General features: G+C 39.3%; 1 protein-coding gene across 1 annotated transcript in view; it reads left to right on the top strand.

Moving 5' to 3' along the window:
* LOC126236674 (TATA-binding protein-associated factor 172) overlaps positions 1-25268 on the top strand; it is a 320919-nt gene that overhangs the window by 214410 nt on the left and 81241 nt on the right. The window contains exons 29-31 of the mRNA XM_049946158.1: positions 1127-1227; positions 20804-20944; positions 24205-24353. Of these exons, the coding sequence (XP_049802115.1) occupies positions 1127-1227; positions 20804-20944; positions 24205-24353 (391 nt within the window). The remainder of the gene's footprint in view (positions 1-1126; positions 1228-20803; positions 20945-24204; positions 24354-25268) is intronic.

The raw sequence follows: 25268 nt of genomic DNA, 5'->3' as shown, positions 1-25268 counted from the left end.
GGGTGAACATTCTTTAATAGCTTTTGTACGCTAAGGATCGGGTCTAATCCCCTGCACCCCTACAATATAGAAACTTAAGCTCTTGTCGCGCACAGTGAGATTTAGATACTTTCATTGTAATACCTTTTTCTTTAAATTTTTTCAGGGTCTTACTCAAGGTTAGACAATGTTCTTCCCAGGTAGCTGAGATTATGAGGATATCATCTACATATATTATTAAATCCTTCAATAAATCTTTTCCTAATGCCTCATCCAGAACACATATCAATACAGATACTGTGATATTTAGTCCAAACGGTAACACATTGAAATGATAACAAATTACCATCAAACAGAAACGCTGTATACTTCTTTGATTCAGGATGTAGCCTTATTTGCCAATATCTCGCCGTAAGGTTCATCATGCTAGAAAACCTTGCTTTTTCAAATTTGGATAATAATTCATCGATGTTAATTGGTCTGTCTCGTTCTGTCTCTAATGCTTATTCAATGTACATGCGTCTAGCACTAATCGCACACCTCCTGTAACCTTTTTTACCACTACTAAAGGGTTATTCATGATGCTAGAACTACATTCTATTATATTGTTGTCAATCATTTTGTCAATTTCCTCCTTAACTGCTTCTTTCAAACTTACTGGTATTGGATATGGCTTACAGAAAAATGGAGTGTCATCTTTGATTTTAAACTTACATATGTAATCGCTGATATTACTGAGATGATCAGAAAATACTACTTCATATTCCATTAGAATTCTTACTTACTATAATAATTCCAGTTAAATTCATGGAAATTCTGCTTTCTTGTTGATCACTGTCTATGAACATACTGAATGGTACTAACCAAAGATCAGAGATACATTTTTATACGAACTCTGCTGTTTTGTTCTGTGTTATTTTAAGTTAACTGACTACTAGAAAAAATCAAGTAAACAACCATCACTCACTCTTTGATTCCTTGCAGTCACTTTTGTAGAGATAGTTACAATTTTCAGAATCCACCAATATTGTTACACAGCATGTGTTCAGGCTTTTAACCTTTCTCTATTTCCAGCTGTCAATAAAAATCACTTATATAAGTCAGTGTTAAATGTAAGTTATTAAGATTGTGAACTAATTCTTTGTAGGAGCCTTAGCAATGGAAGCTCTGCATCGCCAGGTTCTTCCTTTCCTTCTGCGCCGAATGAAAGAAGATGTTCTGCAAGACCTTCCTCCGAAGATCACACAGGTACACATATTTCACATAATGTTTTAAGACTTGTCTAGCTACATAATGTGAAAAATGCATCACCAATTTCAAACTTGGATTATGCAGGATTTGGTGTCCTTCTTTTATGACATGTTGAATGTGGGAACACTTCTAGATTACGTACTGATAATAGAAAACTGTAAGTAAATGTTATCTCCACTTGTCTGTACTCATCACTAAAGTTTCTCTGTAGTTTTTGGAAGCAGTAACAAACAGTAACAGTTGAAGAAGTGAGTAAGTTAGCTAATTAGTTAGTTACTTACATGCCCCATGGAACATTTTGCATGCTAGACTCTAATGATATGAAATGAATTACTTTACGTTCACATCGCATATTAATTTGTGCATATGGTTACAGTCTGAACTTTTCTAAGTTTTATTATTATTACAAAGCACAACACATGCAGTGTGTTTAAAATTTGTTGTAAAGTTTATTGGAACTTAATTAATTATGACCAAGAGGTGGTGACAAAACTGTATCCTCACCCAGAATTACTTCTCTTCTAAACGCATCTGCTACAAACAACTCAGGGGTACAGCAGTAGGCGCTCTCATAACACCATCCGAAGCTAACCTATTCATGGGTCATGTAGAGGAATCCTTCTTAACCACCCAGAATCCCAAAACCATCACCTGATTCAGATTCATTGGTGACATCATCTTGATCTGTACCTATGGTTAATACAGCCTGTCCATATCGTTCCAGGCCCTCAACACCATCTCTCCCATTTTCTTCACCTAGCTCAACAAGCCGCCTTCTTCAATGTCAACCACCACATCAAGGATATACATCTATACCTCTGTCCACATCAAACCTACCAACCACCAACAATACCTCCACTTTGATAGCTGTCACTCATTCCACACCAAGAAGTGTCCTCCAAACATCCTAGCCAACTGTGGTTGTCACATCTTTAGTGATGAGCAGTCTTTCTCTAAATATATCAAGGGTCTCACTGAGGCCTTCACAGACCGAAATTACCTACCCAACCTCATCCAGAAACAGCTGTCTCTCATGTCTTGTCTTACCAGTCACCTACCAGCCCCCACATACCCACTGTACGGCCACAAAGGAGTGCTCCTCTTCTGGCTCTCTACCATCCAGGACTGCAGCAACTGAGTCACATTCTCCTTCAGGATTTTGACTACCTATAATAAGAAATACCCTCCCCACTATCCTCCTCTCCCCTCCCACAGTGGTATTCCACCACCCACACAACCTATGCAGTGTCGCTGTCACAGTCATCTCCTGTCCCATCAAAAACAGGCCCACCTGTGAAAGTGACCATGTGATCTAGCTTAGCTGCCAACCACTGTATCACATTCTATTTGGGAAAAATAAATAATAAACTGTTTGTCTGCTCTAATGACCACTACCAAACTAAGGCCAAGAGAAACTGTTTCACCCAGTTGCCGAACGTGCTGACCGATATAATGTGCTTCACTTTAATGGCTGCTTCACAGCATGTGCCATCTCCCACCAACACTAGCTTTTCTGAATTCTGCAGGTGGGACTTGTTCCTTCAACATATTCTTCGTACCCATAGACTCATCTATGCTATGCCCTGTCCTCCACCTGCGTATCCTCTTCTCTGGTCCCACTGCAGTACCATACTACACGTGCCTTATATCCCAGCAATGCACCTACCTTGTCCCCTCTAACCCCCACCCCCTCCCCCAACTCACATATACACACACACACCTTCCCTCAGCACAGCCTCCCAGTGTTTCGCTTAACAGCCCTATCATTTCTCTACCACTTCCATGTACACTCCCACGGACAGCACTAGCATCTCCCCCCACCCATACCCTACTATCCCACCCACTCCCATTCCTCTTCTTTACTCCCACTTTGATTGCTGGTCACGTCCGGCATAGTCGCATTTGGGCCTTTGTGCCCAGAGACAACAGTGGCCATGTATGTGTGAGCTGTGCTTGTGTGAATATTTGTGAGTTTTCTACTTTTGAGGAAGGACATGTCCAAAAGCTGAAATATTACGTTTGCGGCTCAGCACTTCCTTCACATTGTGAGTAGCAGTCTGCCCTTCCACTGATTATTTGTGTGTTGCATGAATCATATGCACGATATCTCACTTTGATGTGGTTCTTGTAAGTTGATTTACTAATATAATACATTTTCGCAATGGAAATATGGTTGCATGCTGACCACAAAATCAAATAGGGGTAATGCAGGAGTAGGTTTAATAATGAATTAAAAAAAAGGAGTGCGGGTTAGCTACTACAAGCAGCATAGTGAACGCATTATTGTGGCCAAGATAGACACAAAGCCCATGCCTACTACAGTAGTACAAGTTTATATGCCAACTAGCTCTGCAGATAATGAAGAAATTGATGAAATGTATGACGAGATAAAAGAAATTATTCAGATAGTGAAGGGAGACGAGTGTAGGAAAAGGGAGAGAAGGAAGCGTAGTAGGTGAATATGGATTGGGGCTAAGAAATGAAAGAGGAAGCCGCCTGGTAGAATTTTGCACAGAGCACAACTTAATCATAGCTAACACTTGGTTTAAGAATCATGATAGAAGGTTGTATACATGGAAGAACCCTGGAGATACTAAAAGGTATCAGATAGATTATATAATGGTAAGACAGAGATTTAGGAACCAGGTTTTAAATTGTAAGACATTTCCGGGGGCAGATGTGTACTCTGACCACAATCTATTGGTTATGACCTGTAGATTAAAACTGAAGAAACTGCAAAAAGGTGGGAATTTAAGGAGATGGGACCTGGATAAACTGAAAGAACCAGAGGTTGTAGAGAGTTTCAGGGAGAGCGTAAGGGAACAATTGACAGGAATGGAGGAAAGAAATACAGTAGAAGAAGAATGGGTAGCTTTGAGGGATGAAGTAGTGAAGGCAGCAGAGGATCAAGTAGGTAAAAAGACGAGGGCTAGTAGAAATCCTTGGGTGACAGAAGAAATATTGAATTTAATTGATGAAAGGAGAAAATATAAAAATGCAGTAAATGAAGCAGGCAAAAAGGAATACAAACGTCTCAAAAATGAGATCGACAGGAAGTGCAAAATGGCTAAGCAGGGATGGCTAGAGGACAAATGTAAGTATGTAGAGGCTTGTCTCACTAGGGGTAAGATAGATACTGCCTACAGGAAAATTAAAGAGACCTTTGGAGATAAGAGAACCACTTGTATGAATATCAAGAGCTCAGATGGCAACCCAGTTCTAAGCAAAGAAGGGAAGGCAGAAAGGTGGAAGGAGTATATAGAGGGTTTATACAAGGGCGATGTACTTGAGGACAATATTATGGAAATGGAAGAGGATGTAGATGAAGATGAAATGGGGGATAAGATACTGCGTGAAGAGTTTGACAGAGCACTGAAGGACCTGAGTCGAAAGAAGGCCCTGGGAGTAGACAACATTCCATTAGAACTACTGATGGCCTTGGGAGAGCCAGTCATGACAAAACTCTACCATCTGGTGAGCAAGATGTATGAGACAGGCGAAATACCCACAGACTTCAAGAAGAATATAATAATTCCAATCCCAAAGAAAGCAGGTGTTGACAGATGTGAAAATTACCGAACTATCAGTTTAATAAGTCACAGCTGCAAAATACTAACGCGAATTCTTTACAGACGAATGGAAAAACTGGTAGAAGCGGACCTCGGGGAAGATCAGTTTGGATTCTGTAGAAATGTTGGAACACGTGAGGCAATACTAACCTTACGACTTATCTTAGAAGAAAGATTAAGAAAAGGCAAACCTAAGTTTCTAGCATTTGTAGACTTAGAGAAAGCTTTTGACAACGTTTACTGGAATACTCTCTTTCAAATTCTGAAGGTGGCAGGGGTAAAATACAGGGAGCGAAAGGCTATTTACAATTTGTACAGAAACCAGATGGCAGTTATAAGAGTCGAGGGGCATGAAAGGGAAGCAGTGGTTGGGAAAGGAGTGAGACAGGGTTGTAACATCTCCCCGATGTTATTCAATCTGTATATTGAGCAAGCAGTAAAGGAAACAAAAGAAAAATTCGGAGTAGGTATTAAAATCCATGGAGAAGAAATAAAAACTTTGAGGTTCGCCGATGACATTGTAATTCTATCAGAGACAGCAAAGGACTTGGAAGAGCAGTTGAACAGAATGGACAGTGTCTTGAAAGGAGGATATAAGATGAACATCAACAAAAGCAAAACGAGGATAATGGAATGTAGTCGAATTAAGTCTGGTGATGCTGAGGGAATTAGATTAGGAAATGAGACACTTAAAGTAGTAACTGAATTTTGCTATTTGGGGAGCAAAATAACCGATGATGGTCAAAGTAGAGAGGATATAAAATGTAGACTGGCAATGGCAAGGAAAGTGTTTCTGAAGAAGAGAAATTTGTTAACATTGAGTATAGATTTAAGTGTCAGGAAGTCGTTTCAGAAAGTATTTGTATTGAGTGTAGCCATGTATGGAAGTGATACATGGACGATAAATAGTTTGGACAAGAAGAGAATAGAAGCTTTCAAAATGTGGTGCTACAGAAGAATGCTGAAGATTAGATGGGTAGATCACATAACTAATGAAGTATTGAATAGGATTGGGGAGAACAGAAGTTTGTGGCACAACTTGACTAGAAGAAGGGATCGTTTGGTAGGACATGTTTTGAGGCAGCAAGGGATCACAAAGTTAGCATTGGAGAGCAGTGTGGAGGGTAAATATCGTAGAGGGAGACCAAGAGATGAATACACTAAGCAGATTCAGAAGGATGTAGGTTGCAGTAGGTACTGGGAGATGAAGAAGCTTGCACAGGATAGAGTAGCATGGAGAGCTGCATCAAACCAGTCTCAGGACTGAAGACCACAACAACAACAACAACAACACACAAAATTCTAGCTTTCGCTACCAACGGTACCTTGACTGGCTTGTCCAAAGACATCTAACTCCTTCACTTATTTTATCTGCATCTTTGTAAGAATTTTCTGGGTCCCCCCCCCCCCTTGTGTTTTACTAGATTCTATGTGCTCTAACAATTGTGACTGGGCGCTAATAACCTCAGTAGTTGAGCGCCCTTAAACACCCCCCCACACAAAAAAAAAAAAAAAACACCAACGGTTGCTTCATCAGGAAAGAGGGAAGGAGAGGGAAAGACGAAAGGATGTGGGTTTTATGGGAGAGGGTAAGGAGTCATTCCAATCTCGGGAGCGGAAAGACTTACCTTAGGGGGTAAGGTAAGTCTTTCCGCTCCCGGGATTGGAATGACTCCTTACCCTCTCCCTTAAAACCCACATCCTTTCGTCTTTCCCTCTCCTTCCCTCTTTCTTGAAGAAGCAACCATTGGTTGCGAAAGCTTTAATTTTGCGTGTATGTTTGTGTGTCTATCGACCTGCCAGCACTTTTGTTTGGTAAGTCACATTATCTTTGTTTTTAGATATAAAAATTATTTGTGTTCATTTTTTAAAACTGTTTCCATTCTTTGAAGGCATGGAAGTAGATATTTTTATGCATACACCCTTATTCCTACCCTGTAAGAATGAGACCATTTATGAATGCTGGAGATAACAGCAGTTACAGTGAAACCTTGATTTAACACATTTTAGTGTACTTTAAAAATTGTAAATGTGGGAGAGAATTTTTTAAGCAGTAAATGTTACATATTCACCCAGGGCCTTGTGTTTTCGTAGTGTATATGTAATATATGGACACAATGTACACCAAAATACTCATCAGATACTTCTTTATTACCTAATAAAGTTTTTCTAAATTTGATACTATGTTTAGCGACCAACATAATATTTCCTGACACTTTAACATAGTAAATCACACCAGGAATGATGTGTTTTGGAGAGAGACAAATAGTAAGAAACTGAGCAGCTGCCACATTGATTTAGCAAAGCTTAAAGCTGCGTATTTATTATTTTACATATTTACTCATGCATACTACAACAATGTGCAGTTGTAGTTAAACATCTGTCCAAAATGTGTTATGATTAGCACAGTTTGCCCTGCTAGAATATTGGGAAAAGTGGTGTATATAGCTGAACCTAGTACCCGGAACATATCTAGCCATTTTAGATTTTACAAAAAAGGGTGGGTGAATTATTGTAAAGTATGTTAAATGTGGCACACAAATGTAGAGATTAGCAGTGGTACCATATCACACTTCAGTCTTTTTCCGCACACACATTAGAAAACATTAATAATCCATTTTATTTGTTCAGTGACCTTTAATTTTTATGTAAAAATGACGTAATGAACAAATAGATACAGTAGTTCACACTTTGATAAAAAGTCCAAAATTATATATTATTTCAATTTTTTGGTGAATTTTTAATATGGTTTTCCCAGTTATTAAACGCAGTGGAAAGCTTTGAAGACTACAGCTGCAGCATAAATGTATTTTTTACTATCTTCATTGCTGCATCTCCATCTGTCATAGAAGGTACCTCACTGTCATCATTCTCGTATACAAGAAAGTCAGTCATACCTTCAACAGCTATACTTTCCAACAGTGACAGCATGTTGCTGCTTTTCAGAAGTAGTTGGTGACAGTGGACTCCTTAATGTCTGTCCATGCCTTGGGAGTATTCTGCAAAGAATCTGAAATAGACATGTTAAAGTAGACTGGATTTTTCTAGCTTCCATCAAACTTAATGCCTACTACACAGTGGCTTTGAAAGCAGGGTTAGTACCCAAACCCAAGGCCTACAGTTTTCTTGTGCAGTTTTGTGTAAGGAACTCTTAACTGCACAGTATATGGTGCACCAACAATCCACAAACATAAGAATTTTCTTGTTACAGGTTCCCGTTCTTGCATCAAGACTATACACCTGCTTCTCGAATAGGTCCAGTGTCATCCATGATTTGTTATTGGCAGTATTGTTCATGGGCAGTGTTTTTACATTTTTAAAGCAAGATAGTTTCCTTTTTTTCCAGTCACAAAAGCTTTAATTTTTTCAGACCTGTCAGTGTTTGTGCCTAGCCTTACTGTAAGGTGAACTTAACAGTGTTTCTCTTCATAGAAATCCTCGCCTATGAAGGTCAGTGTTTTCTTTTGAATGACACTAAAAAGAAATCAGTTTCAGCTATGTTTAAAACGTCTGTTGATTACACCACTTTATAATTTCTTGTGATCTACCACTCTGCCATTCACTTACAGTTTCAATGTTTGCACTGTTTCTTTAATCATTTACTGTTTTATACATATCATTGTACTGCATCTTGAACCCATTGATTCACCCATTAGATGCAGACAAATCCTCAGTTCTGCATATTAGTCACTGTCAGTGCCTTGTCTTACATCATCTCATCATTCACAGGGCTGTTGGAAGCACATGCTGTCGAAAAGAAGTTCTTTATAATTTCTTATAGCAGCACATATTTCAAGTAACTGACATATTTCATCTTTTGTCTTGTAATATTTTCCATCCTAAAGCTATGACAGAAAACATTAAATTTCTACTTGTAAGAAACAGCTAACAACACTACTCTTGGATCACCTATGCAATGGTACCAACAGTGCTACATGATACAGACGATTAATAACTCTTGGCACTGTGGTTGACGGGAGTAACTGTATTAGTTAAAACGGACTTGCCGTGGTCTGTAGAGACAGATTTGCTAGTACAGCCAAAGCAGACTACAATGTGTTTAGTAGTGCATATATGAACCATAAATGAAACTATTTTATTAGTTACAAATACTGGGAAATAATCCCAGAACTAATTTAACACTGAAACAGTATTTTTACAATATTATCGGCATATTACTTTTTATGCTGCATACAGATTTGAAAGCTAAGCTTAGTAGTGACAAAAACAAGTAAATGTTTGTCTGAAGTCACACCTTCTTTCAATTTGTATTGAAACAGTTGTTCCCATCAGCCACCAAACTGAGTAGAGCTTGGTAGCAACACTATCATGACAAATTGTTCCAACTTATGTTAATTCGCAAAATGTTAATTCGCATATACTGAATAGATTGCCCTGGACTCAAGAAAGTGAACACTTAATGCTTGCACTACTTGATGGCCAATGCCTTGCTATGTCAATGTATGCCAAATACTTTAGTCCCCCCTTCCCAGAGTATTGTTTCATAAAGTGTAAATTGTGGAATAATTATAAGCAAGTTAATGCAAAAAGAGAACTGAATTAACATTGTGATCATAGGAAACTTGATGAGGATGATAAAAAGTTGGAATTTGTGGGCAATCATTAATGCTGGGAACATGAAGTTGGGTTGCACTGTAGTTCTGTTATTACAACAGAAGAGTAAAACTTAAGAGGGCAGTTTTATTCGTTGTCATTTTTGCTATTTATTCATGTGCAATTCATCTGAGTCTTCGGTTGAATATCATAACAAACGGAGATAAATAAATAAATGAAGTCTCATCTGCAGCTGAATGTCATATACCAGTGTAGCTCTCTGAACCTTTCTCCATGGGATCATATCTATGTGTGTGTGTGTGTAGTAAAGCAATCAGACTACCCATATATTATACTTCCTTTTTTGAGTAGTTGTAATGAGTTGTTAATTATAATTTATAGTGTTTCAAATAATCCAGTAGTAAGTCTGTGTTTACATAATACTTCTTTGTTTTACATTCTTAGATAGCAGTAATGTTTCTATTGCTTCTATATGTTGTCTTTGATAGTGAAGTTTGTTAGCTACTTTATTTAACTGAAATGAGCAATGTGGAATAATCGGTAACACATATGATTTGCACTTAAGAGGAACTGGTTTCAAATCCCATCCAACTGTCCAACTTTAAGGTTTCCTCTGTTTCCCTAAATCAGTTAAAGCAAATGCTAATATGGTCCTTTTGAAAAGGATATAGGGGATTTCTTTCCTCATCATTTTCCTGACAGAGCTTGGGCGTTGTCTCTGGTGGTCAGTTTAGTGATAGGACGTTAAATCCCAATTTCCCTTCGTTCTCGTATAATCTCCTAAGTAACATACTATCTGGTCAACAATCTCAGTCTTCATTGTGTGGTGACTTAATAGTGTGCTCATTTGGCAGCTTTTAATATTCTTGTGTTGTATCATAACATTACTCAATTAATGTTTTAAAGAATAGTAAAAAGTGTGGCTCAGTGCTAAAGTGCCAGGTCTTGGGTTTGATCCTCAGTCTTAAGATTTTTATCTGTCACTTATTATTTCATCTCTCGATATGAATGCCAAATTGCACTGTGTTTCAGAGTGCACATTAAACTGTCAGTCCCCTATAACTAGCTGGGGAAGTCAGTTCAAAGGTCAGAGCAAGGCAACAACATATGATCTCCAATAGGACCTTGCATAGTAAGGCATTGTGGTGTTCAAACAAACCTTCGGGATGATGACACCTTTAAGTGTTTTTGAGGAAGACAGTGTAATTTGTGCATTACTTAACTACCAAGAACATTACAGGATTTACCTCTATTATTATTTAGACATAACATACACAACAGCTTGGATAATTTTGAACGTTGACCTGAAATATACCTAACAAACCCATTTGGCACAAGTGACCTACATCCATAACAGTAAGATTTGAATGATAACTGACAGCAGCAAATATTTTGTTAACATAAATGAATCATGGTTGGTCTTCCTTTAAGTTATTAGGGTTTATTATTCAAAGTGTTTTACTGGAATTCATAATAATTTTATGTAAACAAATCACCACCAGCTCCATCAGTCATTTGACACCTGCTGCTGGATAAAGGACTCGTCCAGACGTTGCCGCTCATAATGGTGTTCAGTGATATGGATTCATTGTGTTCCTACTGGTTTCCTAATACTATTTACCCACTGTACATTATGTTATTGTCCTGGTCTTTTTTTTTATTTCTTGGAATGTAGCAAAGAACTTTCTTGGCCCATTGACCATCCAGTCTCTTGGATACAAGTCCTGTGCTCATTTATTTTATTTTTATTACATTGATAATTGGCTGCAATAATTGTGCAGTGAAGAAGAGCCTTGTCCAGGATAAACTAGCTTTGATGCTTGCATCAAATCAGTCTTTGGGCTGAAGACTGCAGCAACAACATCAGTTATGTGTTCTGTTTCAGTTTGTTCCCTGAGCTCAAGGGCCCCTTTTCTGTCTCAATAATTCCAGTAATGTTTCTTTCAGATTGTGTTCTGAGCAGTCCTGAGATTTCGAATGTTTTTAGCAGTTTGCGCTTCAGTGGTGTAAGTGAAAACTTGTGATACGCACTGATTATAAACTTTGTGTTTCAGACACAATGTAAACTTCATTCCGAAAACTGTGTAGATCTCCAAAAGCACTCCATATCATTTCTATACTTATATTTATTTGTTATGCAGTGCATGCTGTCTTCAGATGTCCTAGAAACAAAAACTTATCAACTGGTTTTATTGCTTCATTGTCAATGTGTACTATTTTGTTTTTGGTGCATAATTGTACATTAATCTAGTCTTACTGTAGCTGATTTACAGGCCTGCTTTCAGACTTAGTCTGTTAAGTTGTTCCAGTTGTTATTTATCTGCAGTAGAGACAAACAATACAGTGTCATCAGCAAAATGAAGGTAGTTGAGGTTTTCCAACTTTAGGTGCCTGTAAACTTCATCTAGTGCTGCTAAAAATAGTTTTGACAGCGTTGAATCTTCTTTCCTGAATCCTAATTGAATCATCAATTTCCCATTATCCTGTTGAAGTGTAATGAAAGCTGTGCACTGCTGTACACATTCTTCAAAATACTAGGACAGGCTGAATTAATGACTTGGTTCTCAAGGGATATTAGTAGTAATATTGTTATAATCAAGTTGAAAGCTTCCTAAAAATCTCTGAACCCCAGACAAAGTGAAAATCCTCTTTCTATAATTTTGTTTGTGACTAGTAAGCAACCATTTGCAACTTCAGTGGCCAGGTTATTACTTCACTTAATTAAAATCTGGTGGTTTTTCTATGGAATGTATATCGTGTACATTAGGGAGAGAGAGATGATATATGTAGAATTTTTGTTTCAGTTTTGGAAGATGGTCTTTATTTCCAAACATTTTGTAAACAATATTGCAAGTTCATTTTGCATTAAGAATGAAAACACACTCAGCACTGGTGTACTATTCTACAGTATTTATTATCTGTTGTGTCATCTCGTTGTCGCTATAGGCTTATACCATGGGAAGCAAGGTGGAGGATGTTGTTTGGTGGTCAGTATCCTCTTTCTGTAACACAACAACACACATGTATTAATAGGGTTTTTTATTCATAAGAATATGAAGTTACTTATCTTTAAGCTGGTTGTTGTGGTACAAGCTCTTCTGTAATAGTCCATGTTAGCCTCACTGCTGGTGAAGTACACTTCCCACTATGCACACTACTCTGGTCACTGTGTGCTGCCTGAGACTGAGACTCTGATTGATACTGCTACTGTCCGCAACTGCAAGCGACTGGGCTGTGACTCAGTGACTCACTGGATGGCTGACTGTGCCTTACGGTCCACAGCAGCGATCTAAATACTGGCGGTCGAGAGGGCATTGGTGGCGCGTTTCTAGCCTTTTTCCTGAAAGGCTCAGCTGCCCCGGTGCCTACTATCGATCTTCTCGCAGCCTCTTTGCTGATTGGAGTGCAGGCGACAACGAATGCCAGCAAATTCCTCCCCACTGAAATGCTGCACTGGTGTCATGTAGTGAGGCTGCAAACGACAACAGGGAGGGAGGCAGGATGCTGGACGTAGAGATGAACGAGCTGTAACTGTGTAGGATGGCATACTCCCGACCGTACCCCATCATCTCGCTTGCGAGGTAACAGGAACGTCCTCTGGAAATCTGCTGCCAGGGCACATGTCCAGGCCTGAGGGCATGTCCTTGGACGCTGAAGATGATGGAGATGGCAGATTCAGGTCCATGGGGTCAGCAAGCGGGGATGGTGGGGGCGAGGCCACATCATCTATCTGCTCCTCCTGGGTTGCCCTGGTGGCACTAGCATGTGGCTGCGTTGTCCCATGAAGCAGTGAATCTTGGGGAAGAAAAGAAGCTGGATCATAGGGCAAATGACACGTATGAATTTGGTTCTGGTGGCAGTGCTACAAACCATCAGGACCTGCAGTCAAATACATATAAGAGTCAATGTGTTCCTGGATCATGCCTCTTTCCCAGCACCTATGGTTGCCATAAACTCTGAAAAGAACAACATTGCACGGCGCAAAGTGATACTTGCAGACCATTGGCAATGCCGGATGCTGATGTGGGTGTAGCAAGTGTGGCAGTGGCCGATGACGGCGGTCATGCAGAAGTTCCACCGGAGACAGTCCGCCTCCTGGGTGGGAGCGGTAGGAGGCGAGAAAGAGTTGCACCAGCTGTTCCTGTGTGTGGGCGGTGAAGCTTGGCCATCTGCTGTTTGAAAGTACATATGAAGTGTTTAGATTCTCTGTTGAATTGCAGGTGAAACTGAGCACTTGTTAGATGACGAATGCAAACCTGCTATGCAAAATATGGAGGACTACACTTGAATGATACTGTGTGATGTGGCAGAAGCCATAGGCACCGCAAATGGGAACTTGCTAAAAGAGTCTACCACTATGAGCCAACAAGTGTTCCAAAATGGTCCTGCATAGGCAATGTGCACTCGTTGCCATGGCAGTTGCATCTTAGGCCAAGCTGAGACTGGTCTGTGGTGGAGCGGATCGGTTCTCCATGCATGCATGACACTGTGATGTCATCTGTTCAGTGTGGGTGTCCATGCCGTGCCAAGTACAGTGCCGGCGTCCTAACTGTTTAGTGTGAACAATTCCCCAATGTCCTTGGTGGAACAATCGCAACACATCCTTTTACAACACTTTGGGAATAAGCACACATGATTGTCCACTGTCATTTTGAACTAGAATCACACCTTGTTGCACCGAAATTTTACGCCAAAGTGTAAAATATTGGCACACAACTGAGTTATCGATACTGTTCAATGAACTAGGCCAAGACGTGCGAATGTAGTGCAACAGAATCTTGAAGTCTGGGTCTGCTTCCATGGCCTGTTCTTTTCTGTAGTATGAGGGAAAAGATTCCACTAATTCAGAGTCCTGCGCATTGATTTGGCAGCAAAATGCGGCAGATGCATCAGAATCAGAGTCTGGGCCAATCAGAAGGTGCGATAGGGCATCTGCATTGCCATGATTTGCTGTAGGTATACACAATTTCGTACTGATAACTGCGAAAGCAACGAAGCCTAACATTCCAATTTTTGAGCATTGCATGTAGGAACCATCTTTGACAAATGAAACAAGGAGTGCTTGTGATCTGTCACTAAATAGAACTTGCGACCCTAAAAATACTGATGGAATTTTAGCACACCATACACAACAGTGAGTGTGTCTTTTTTTGTCTGAGAATAATTGCACTGAGTTTGAGTCAACAACTTTGAGGCAAAAGCAATTGGTCTGTCTTATGAAACAATTCTGTGCGAAAGCATAGCGCCAATTCCGTAGGAAGAAGTGTCAGCTTGGAAAACTACTGGCTTACACTAAACATCTGTCACTAAGCAAAGCATTTTTGAGTTTCTGAAACCCGTCTTGACAGTCTTTAGTCCACACAAAAGGCACATTTTTGGGACACAAGTGATGCAATGGAGCTGCGAACTGAGTGGCATTAGGTATGAACCGAATGTAGTACGTCATCTTGCATAGTACTGTCTCCAGTTCAGACACATTGTGAGGAACCAGCAAGTCATAGGTTGCAAGCAAATGAGATTGCAGGGGGTGCACGTCCTGACCGTTTATCACATGATCTAATTACTGTAGTTCAATTTGAAAAAAAGTCACACTTTTCAAGATAACATTTGAATCTTGCTTCTGACAACAATGGAAACAGAGCACAGAAATTGGCAATGTGTTCCTCTGGTGCACAACCTGAGACAACAATAACATCAAGGTAGTTTGAACAAAATGACTCTTTAGCAGTCAGCTTTTCCAAGTAACTTTGAAAAATGACTGTACAGAAAAACTGCCAAAGGGCAAAATGCAAATACTTGAACAATCCAACATGTGTATTTATGACAAATACTTTCTGTGGTTCTTCATCCAATGGAATTTGTAAGTAGGCATCACGCAAATCTTAGAAAATTAATGTCCTGCACCAAGCCTGTCCGTGAATTTCTCAGCGTGAGGTAACAGATAAGTGTCAACCACTGTCTGTGGGTTGACTGTAGACTTGAAGTCAACACAAATGTGAATGCGACCAGAAGTCTTTGGCAATGATACGAAAGGACTTGCCCATTGACTAGCTTGAATGGGAGCAATTACACCATTATCTTGCAATTGTTTCAAGTCACTGGCTACTTTGTCTCTTTCAGCAATTGGAATGGGGTGGGCTCAGAAAAACTTAGGCTGTGCATTGTCTTTCAATGTAACATGTGCTACAAACATAATAGCTTTTCCAATTCCTTCTGAAAATAGTTCAGGAAATTCTTTAAGCAAGCTAGCAACACTGTCTTCTGGTGCAAAAGCTGATATGGAAAGTACATTTTGGTGGATGCTAAGTCCAAACAAGTCAAAGGCATCTAAACTGAAAGTGTTCTCACTGTCTCTTGATTTCAGCACAGTAAAATTCACTGTCCTAGTGTGAGATTTGTAAGTTGGCAGGCAAGCTACTCTGTCCAAGCACTGTAATTTCCTGTTCATTGTAAGCAGTGAGGTGCTTGCTAGATTTAGGAAGGCATAATAAGCCTAACTATTTGTACGTGGCATAAGCAAAGTTACTGAGGCGCCTGTGTCTAAGTAAATGTTCACATGACAGCCAGCGATTCGAAATAAGACAAATAGTTTGTTACAACGTCGTTGTACAACCTTAATCTTACATTTGTCAGAATCTGTTGTAGGTTTGGAAAACACAATGTTTACTGCATTTGCGTGAGCCTGTTTTTTCTGAGAGTGAGCAAAATTGGCAGTTTGTGCCATTGCAAACAAGCTGCTTGGACATGGCCCCTTCTTTTCCACACACATAACACATTGCTATATATGAAGGGCAATCCTGCCTTTATGGTGATCAAAACATGTAGGGCCAGATGTCACAAAGTTCACAGGTCTGTTTACCTGTCTACATGACTGTCCGCACGGCTGTGTACCACTCATTGTTGTGGCTGCTTGGGGCAGTCACGAACAAGGGGCAACTCAACCCGACAGATCGGGGCCTGGTCAAACTTATCAGCCGTTATGGCACCCGAATCATACTGCTCTAAGATTTGCAATACTTGTGGAAGTGATGGATCAAAGTATTTTAAGATCTGTTCCTGTATTCTACTGTATGGGACATTGAATGTTATAGCATATCTTATCATTAAATCACTGTAAAAGTTGCCACAACTACACTTAAATTTATACTTCCTAGTCATGCCCGTTAGATCTGTGTACCACTGATGGTACGTCTGTTCCGGCTTTATCTGTAAGCAAACGAACTGATATCCGACTGCAGATACATGTACTTGCTGGTCATAGTACTTGATTAATGCAGTGATTACTTGGTCATAACTGAGTTTGTCGGGAGACGCAGTTGGGAATAGTTTTTGTATTATCCTGAACACTGGGGATCCCGCAATCGAAATAAAGTATTGCAGCTTTACAGTATCTTGAACTCGATGAACTTTCTATGCCATTAAATTCCTGGAACGTTGGTACACTTGTCGGCGGCAGTTGTTGGACTTGTCGGTTTGTCTGTTGGGTGGCCGACGCAGCTTATGTAGCTGGTAGTTGTCCTTTCATTAATAGGGCAGCAATTTGTTTGTTCTGAAACTGAAAAGCTTGTGTTAGATCCATCACATTGTTAGCCATGGTTTACACAAATACGTTGTAGCAAAAAGCAAGCAGAGCCTCTGAAAATATAAATTTGGTTAGTTCTGTGGCTCCCCTCCTGTAATACTTGCAAGAACACAACAACACATTAGCAAATAGAAATGAGCACCCCTGCAAGCGAAAACACAAGGGAAGCAAGCAAAATCTGCACTCAGTTATACTTGTCACCAGTTTTTGTGTCATCTCATTGTCACTTTGGGCTTGTACCATGGGAAGCAAGGAGGAGGATGTTGTTTGGTGACCAGTATCCTCTTCCTATAACACAACAGCACGCATGTATTAACAGGGTTCTTTATTCATAAGAATAAGAAATTACTTATCTTTAAGCTAATTGTTTTGGTACAAGCTTTTCCATAATAGTCCACTTAAGCCTCACTGCGGGTGAAGTACATGTCCCACTATGCACTCTACTCTGGTCGCTATGTGCTGCCTGAGACTGAGACTCTGATTGCGACTGCTACTGTCAGCAACTGCAAGCAACTGGACTGTGACTCAGTGACTCACTGGATGACTGACTGGGCCCTCCAGTCTGTGAGAGCGATCTAAATACTGGCGGCCGAGAGGGCATTGGCGGCACGTTTCTAGCCTTTTTCCTGACAGGCTCATTTCCTCTGGTGTCTACTGTCGATCTCCTCTTTGGCAGTCGAAGTGCTGGTGACAGCTTCCGCCAGCACATTATTTATTTCACAAACTGGTTTTCAGCCATTACACCATTGTCAGGTACAAAGATAAGTGTATTCTGCAGTGAAGTTTTGTTGGATCAACAATTTTAAACTAGTGAATCCAAAGTGTGTCTCCCTTCCCAGAGATGAAAGATGTTAATGTTAGATTCACAAATAAAACAAAAGTGATTATTTCAGTGTAAATGTGATGTAAGATTATTTACCTAAGATAAAATGATACATTAGTTACTGAACTATATACAAATTACAATTGGTCTTCATAGGAGAAAAATCAGTGAACAATAAACTTTGATGACATGTTTCAAAGATGTAGCTAAACAAAATAGTCTTGTCTTTAATTGGTCCTATATTACAAACAGATAAGATGTACCAGTGATATCAAAGCAAGTAAGTGGAGCAGCTGTGATTATACAAAGTAAAACTTTTTAATACAACAAGGGAAATTATAGTAACTGAAATAAAGAAAAACATGGCGTGGTAGTAAGAGAGGTAATTTACAAATGGCCTGGATGGGATTGTGAGCAGTAACTGTAGTTAGAGGTGGTGAGTAAGGGAACTGTTTCTGGCCATTCAGTACTAAACTTGGGCTGATGAACATATGTTTATTAATTTCCATTATTTTGAGATAGTTCATCCTCCTTCCTTTATGGATGTGATGTAAAACTTCATGTTTCACCTTGTAACAATGGCCTTCTTAAATCAGGTGGTCAGCAAAAGTAGAGTCTCCTTTTCTAAGTTTCCATCTTCTGTGGTGTCCCTTCAAGTAGATACATATTACACTGCTGGACTGACATATATAGAATCTGCCACAATTACAAGTAATTTTATATTCCACTCTTCTTGAGAGCTGGAGTACTGTTGGACAAACAGTGACCAACAGTGTTCTGCACATAAAATGATGTTTTTATGTTCCTGGATTTAAACTTTCTGGTTACACCCCATAACTAGACTTTCCAATGGTTTGTACATCCTGTCTTTGCAATGGAAATAATTCTGCATTAGGCAGGTTTGTGTAGCTAACCTTATGTCATCTGTAATAACCGGTTACCTCTGATTTAACTAGTAAGTCTGTGAGAAGGTTTAGACACCCCTGAAGAGATATATTAGTGAATAAGTTGCTAACATCGTCTAATATTAATCCCATGTGTGAAGACAACCTCCAAATGGAATTAAATACAATCAGACAAATAGCATCAAATAATAGCTACCCCTGTACCTAGATGGGTTCCATATTGCACAAAAAACAGAAACAACAGGTGTATTCTCTTCTTTACCGTGTTCTTGACCCACCACCCAAGAACAGAATAAATGGTGCACAATTTCACGTCTAGGAAAAATCTCACTGGATGTAGCCAGAAAGTTGGACACTTTTCATCCAGTGGTAAAGACAGCACTCCAGCTCTCAAGAAGAGTGGAAATTATAAAATTACTTGTAATAGTGACAGATTCTATATAGGTCAGTCTAGCGGGGTAATATGTACCAACTTGAAGGAACACCACAGAAGTTGGAAACTTAGAAAAGGGGACTACTTTTGCTGACCACTTGCTTACAGAAGGCCATAGTTACAAGATGAAACATGAAGTATTACTTCACATACATAAAAGAAGGTAGATGAACACTCTTGAATAATGGAATTCAATAAAAATATGTCCATCAGCCCAAGCTTAGTAAGTTTGTTCCCTTACTCACCACTTCTAAATGCAGATACTACTCATAATCCCATCCAGGCCATTTGTGTATTACCTCTCTTACTCACATGCCACATCTTCCTTTATTTCAATTACTATAATTTCCCTTGTTGGTCTAAAAAAATTTACTTTGTATGATAACAGTTGCTTCGCTTACATGTATATCTTATCTGTTTCTAATTTAGGAACTATTAAAGTTAGATTTTTTGTTCAGCCACACATTTGGAACTTGTTACCAAAGTTCATTGTTCAATTTATTTTTTTCTATGAATGGCTGAATACTGCAGTTTGTTAATGTGGTACATATTTTATCGTAGTTAAATAATCTTACATCACATTTATACTGAAGTAATCCCTCTTTTTTTTATTCCTTATATGTATGTATGTATGTATGTATTTATTGAACCGGGGACCTAGAAAGGACGGAGAGGCTTTGTCCCCACCGTAGCCTTCAGTGGTACACAACCCCACAACAGGCTACAGCACTCCACTCACCCACCACCACCCCACACCGAACCCAGGGTTATTGTGTGGTTCAGCCGCCAGTGGAATTTCCTGGGAACATCTCATTCCAGACAAGTGTAACCCCAATGTTTGCGTGGTAGAGTAATTATGGTGTACGCGTAAGTGGAGACAGTGTTTGCGCAGCAATCGCCAACATAGTGTAACTGAAGCGAAATAAGGGGAACCAGCTTGCATTCACCAAGGCAGATGGAAGACTGCCTTAAAAACCATCCACAGGCTTACCAGCACACTAATCCGCCAGGAGGATTCTGCCGGGGACCGGCACGCCTTCCCTGCTCGGGAAGCAGTATGTTACCGGGTGGGCTGTTTTATTCCTTACTCTTACTTTAACATCTTTCATCTCTGGAAATGGAAATACTCTGTAGATGCACTAATTTAAAATCATTGGTCCAACAACATTTCACTGCAGAACATACTTATCATTGTACCTGATGATGTTGTAACAGCTGAGAACCTGTTTGTGAAATAAATAATAAATATTTTAGACTATTACACCACTGTTGTGTGCATGTTTTCATTCACAATGTATAAAATGTTCTACTAAGAACCAATGAACAGCAATCGGTGAAATTCCTTTTGTGTTTCTTTGTTTATAGCTTTAACCATCCACAGGGAAACATTGCCATCTGTAATCCCTGTTATCGTCACTAATATGTTAGTAAGGGACCTCACTCAGTCTTCTCAGAGTTATGTTTTGTAAATTCACCATGTTTAGCAGAAATTCTTCTTAATCAGTAATTTAATTGCTATCTTGATTCAGTGTCACCCACTTTATTATAATGAATGATTGCTAATGCCCTGATTAGCCATTTGCTTGTTATTCAGTTGTGACAAGTTCGGCATTTTCCCTTAATTTTTTTTAACTTGTATACAGTGACTTTTTGTATGGGAAATTAATTCTCTGATATTATTTTTAGGATTACTACTGCGATCTCAGTCCCTTGCAGCAAGAACTCTATGAAGATTTTGCTCGATCAAAAGCTTTACAATCTCTCCAGGATACATTGTCCCAGGGACAATCTGCAGCCTCAGTGCAAGGAAACACCCACATCTTTCAGGTACTTGTCATTTTCTTTATTTTATTTTTGTACTATAAATTGTGTAAGTGCTGTATCATGACTTACGCTGCTATATAAGTGACCACTCACGTAATAACAGTTCATTGATTTAGATGATGATTTTGAACCAGAATATACCTGGTGTTGTAAGTAGTGAGTCATCTAATGGTTAACCTGGTTATCATTTTGGCAGAAAGTAATCTGATGATGGAAACATCATTGATTAGTGTGCACCAGTTTTATAATGTGTCTTTACTCTCTCATTTTATAAAAGCCAACTTTTCATGCTGGAACAAAGTACTTTGACCACATGTTGAATGAGCAGTGCAAACATTCCCAATCTGCTTTGAATGTAATTTCATTCTAGGCATCTCCCCCCCCCCCCCCCCTTTCCTTCGTATCAGTTGTAATAAGGACCATTTGTGGTAACAAGACCTGATATAACAGCTGCCAGAAAGGATAATTTGGAGCAAGGATGTGGAATACCAACTGAAATTATAGGATTGAGTTTATGACACATCCGGCAGTAAATTTTAACTTGAGTTACTGATGATAAAATGATATATGGAATGAAATCAGATTGGTTGATTATGGAAGTATGTTAAATAAAATAGTATAAAAGTGACATGACCTCTGATTGTCAATTAAGGAAAAGGAAGAAGAAATTTATTCTTACTGTTTGGTATATGATTTAAAGATGTTATATGAGTTTCACCATGTAGAAGACTGCAATTTTTATGTAGTATTCCTTGTAAATGGGACCAGGAGAAGCATAATGCCTAGCATTTGGGAAGCATTTCTTAAGCTTCATTTCCCTGTGTGCAGTGCAAACTACAATAGGCAGAAACGGTTTTGACAGAGTATGACTTTATGACTGCAGGTTTATAAACAGGGAGCCCACCACTGTAATGCAGCCAGAAAACATAAGTGGCATCTTGATAGCTTCTCTTTATCACATAGTTTGAATGTGTGTGCACACACTGTGCAGAATGATAAGAAAAGTAATATTCACTTAGTGTAAAGACATATAATATCAGTGAAAACATGAACAAATTCTAGACACCTTTTTATATTCAAAAACTCTTTTGTTCACTTGTGAAGGTACAAATGGAAAAGAACTGTGTCGAAAACTACTTCACACTTGTTTTTAATTTCTGCTCATATTGATTGTTGGGTGGGGAAAAAAAAAGAAAAAAAATTTTGGAAAAACTTATTGCAAAGAGACACGATATTGCAGTGAGCAATGTAGTTTTGCTTAATGGAACTGTCTCATAACCAACCCGATGAAACAAAGATTCTGTGTCATAACTGTTGTGAATCAAATCACGAATATATTGAATTGCCATCCTTGGAATAATATATTTTGTGAGAATTTTTCCTATAATATGATTTTTTTCAAAATTAGTGCCTTGAATTATGTGATTATCGTTGAAACTTATTTATGGCACCATAATTCTTTCAGCAGAAGGTAATAATTGAAGAAAATGATACTAAAACAGTGGATGATTTGTTGAGATTAGTTAACAAATAAAAATTAGCAGTTAACAGGATGTTGATAAATTGACTGTTTTTAGTATAACACTTGGAAAATGTCCTGATACTGAATGTGTTTCACCAGTGTTAATATTCTTGTTATAAATCTTTTGCTATTTTTAAAATGACAAACTGCCTATTGGCTTCTGTCTCGGGTTCTTCGGCCGACGTTCATCTAATGATTTTTCTGACGTTTCGCCAGCACGAGTGGCTGGCATTGTCAAAGCTTCACCCTCCATTGCCGGTGGTGAACTGGAGCCGAGCTCGCGGGCGCAGGCTATATGTACCTGGCGCGCCAACGTCCGAGGGCTTCTCCGCGGTCATTTCCGGTGCGGTTCTCCTCTTGCTACCTGCGACGGTAGCCCAACCCTCGGCGAAGTAAGGAACCGGAAAAAGAATTGTCGGGTACGGCCTTTCTGCCATACATTCCCAGAGTGACGGACAGAATCGGCCGTATATTGCGCAAACATGGCGTAAAGACGATTTTCAAACCGACAAGGAAGATCAAAGAGTGTCTTAGATTGGCGAAGGAGAAAAGAGACCCACTTGCAATGTCGGGAATATACCGCATACCATGCACATGCGGAAAAGTTTATGTCGGAATGACTGGACGATCGATTAACACCAGGATCAAAGAGCATAAGCGACATTGCAGGTTGGGGCAGGTGGAGAAATCGGCCGTGGCAGAGCACGCACTGAATGAGACCGACCATGTAATAAAATTCGCCGACACGGAAGTTCTGGCTGTAGAGAAGCACTATCACACGCGCTTGTTCAGAGAAGCTGTAGAAATACAAAAACATGCGAACAGTTTAAACAAGAAAGAGGAAAGCCTTAAGGTCAACGGATCCTGGCTTCCCGTACTGCAGCGAACGACCGTCGCAGGTAGCAAGAGGAGAACCGCACCGGAAATGACCGCGGAGAAGCCCTCGGACGTTGGCGCGCCAGGTACATATAGCCTGCGCCCGCGAGCTCGGCTCCAGTTCACCACCGGCAATGGAGGGTGAAGCTTTGACAATGCCAGCCACTCGTGCTGGCGAAACGTCAGAAAAATCATTAGATGAACGTCGGCCGAAGAACCCGAGACAGAAGCCAATAGGCAGTTTGTCAACAAGTGGCCACGAAAGCCTCAACAATTTTGTATTTTTAAAATGTCAGTAAATTTACTAAATTCTCCTCTGTGACTATTGTTGTGCTTAAAATGTTAACTGGTAACTGTACACTCTAGAGATTGTGTATATGGATGAAAACTGGAAATGATTTGTTGAATAATCTGTCCAGGATGTACTTTACTTTTATAGCCTTTGTAGCTGCAGTAATTTAGTAGGATAGTTTTGTAATGTTATATCACCAACCTAATCAGTAGGAAACAGCATTGTTATACAACAAGAAGTGAAATGTTTTAGTAGATTGTTGATTTGCATACCATGTGATTATAAACAAAGCAGAGCAATGGAGGAAGAGTGCCATTTTATTTAGCTATTCTTTATGGTAACACACTCCTATAATTTCTATAAAAGAGAATTGTTTCAAAAAATGTGTTAAAATAGTGTAAATTCAGGAGAAATGTTGTGTTGGTGCATATCGCAGAGAAAGGCATCAAAGACGTCAATTTAATACCAAGGGAAAATATAAACTACTTTTACACAAAATATAGGGAGTCACATCATGATTGCATATATCCTTTCACTCATGATTTTATTTTGATATAACATGTACAATTTCAGGCTCTTCGGTATCTGCAGAATGTTTGTAATCATCCCAAGCTGGTACTCACATCTCAGCATCCACAATTTGAGAAAATAAGCAGTCGTCTGAAACAGAACAACACAAATATGGCTGACATACAACATGCTTGTAAACTCCCTGCTCTAAAGTAAGTTGGTTGTTCTGATTTTGTTTAGTTTGAAATGTTTTTGTGTAATATACTTGTCAAAAAAATTATATGAAAGAAATTCTAATACTAGTTCCTTAAAATTTTGCGCTTTGGACATTGTCATTGAAATTTATTTATTTTATTTTTGTAAGCCAAGATTTTAAATCTTTAAATCTTGCTTTACCAAGTCCCCTAATGTGTGCAGAACAGTGAAATAACCATTCACTCAAGAGCTCACATAATGGCCATCATATGAGATGGAAACCAGGTATATTTATTTCTCAAGTCAGAAGCACATATATAGAAAGTATGGACAGTACAGCATAATATATTAATGAAGTAATACTTTATTACGAAAATATATAAACTGACTTGGAATCATATTTTTCCTGGGCAATGTTTCACCACAGTAAGTGCATTGGCCATTTTGTTGGCATACATGTAGGTGCGCATTTTCAGCATACTGTCTGTTTAACACAGTGGTTGCACATTGAACCTGTGTAATTTCATCTTTGCATGATGAATGTGCACTGTGTGACACAACATTGTAGAGCATTAAGTTACTTTCAAGCAGCCTGGTCTTATGTGTGGGCTAGTGGTAGTCTTTCCTCTGGTACTGGGCAGTCTTTAGAGTACTCACTCGTGACATGCCAATCCTTTAATCTTGCTCACTTAACTGATCGTATTAACACCTCAATTGCTCTCCTTGACTTCAGTAGTTGTTATGCTTAACAATGTCTGAATAGAGGATGAGCTGTAGATGATAGAGCTTAGGCCTTTTCTTTACATGCGCGCGCACGCACACTATTCTGGCAAGGCAGTACAGTTTCTTCGGACATGGGTTCAAGATAACCCCTAACATATTTCGTTAAGTCCTACATCTATAATTGAAGAGTGTCAGTCTGATACATGATG

This window comes from Schistocerca nitens, chromosome 2 (genome assembly GCF_023898315.1).
Source record: "Schistocerca nitens isolate TAMUIC-IGC-003100 chromosome 2, iqSchNite1.1, whole genome shotgun sequence".
Taxonomy (NCBI): domain Eukaryota; kingdom Metazoa; phylum Arthropoda; class Insecta; order Orthoptera; family Acrididae; genus Schistocerca; species Schistocerca nitens.
The sequence above is the reverse complement of the archived record's forward strand: the minus strand, read 5'-3'. Positions and strand labels throughout refer to the sequence as shown.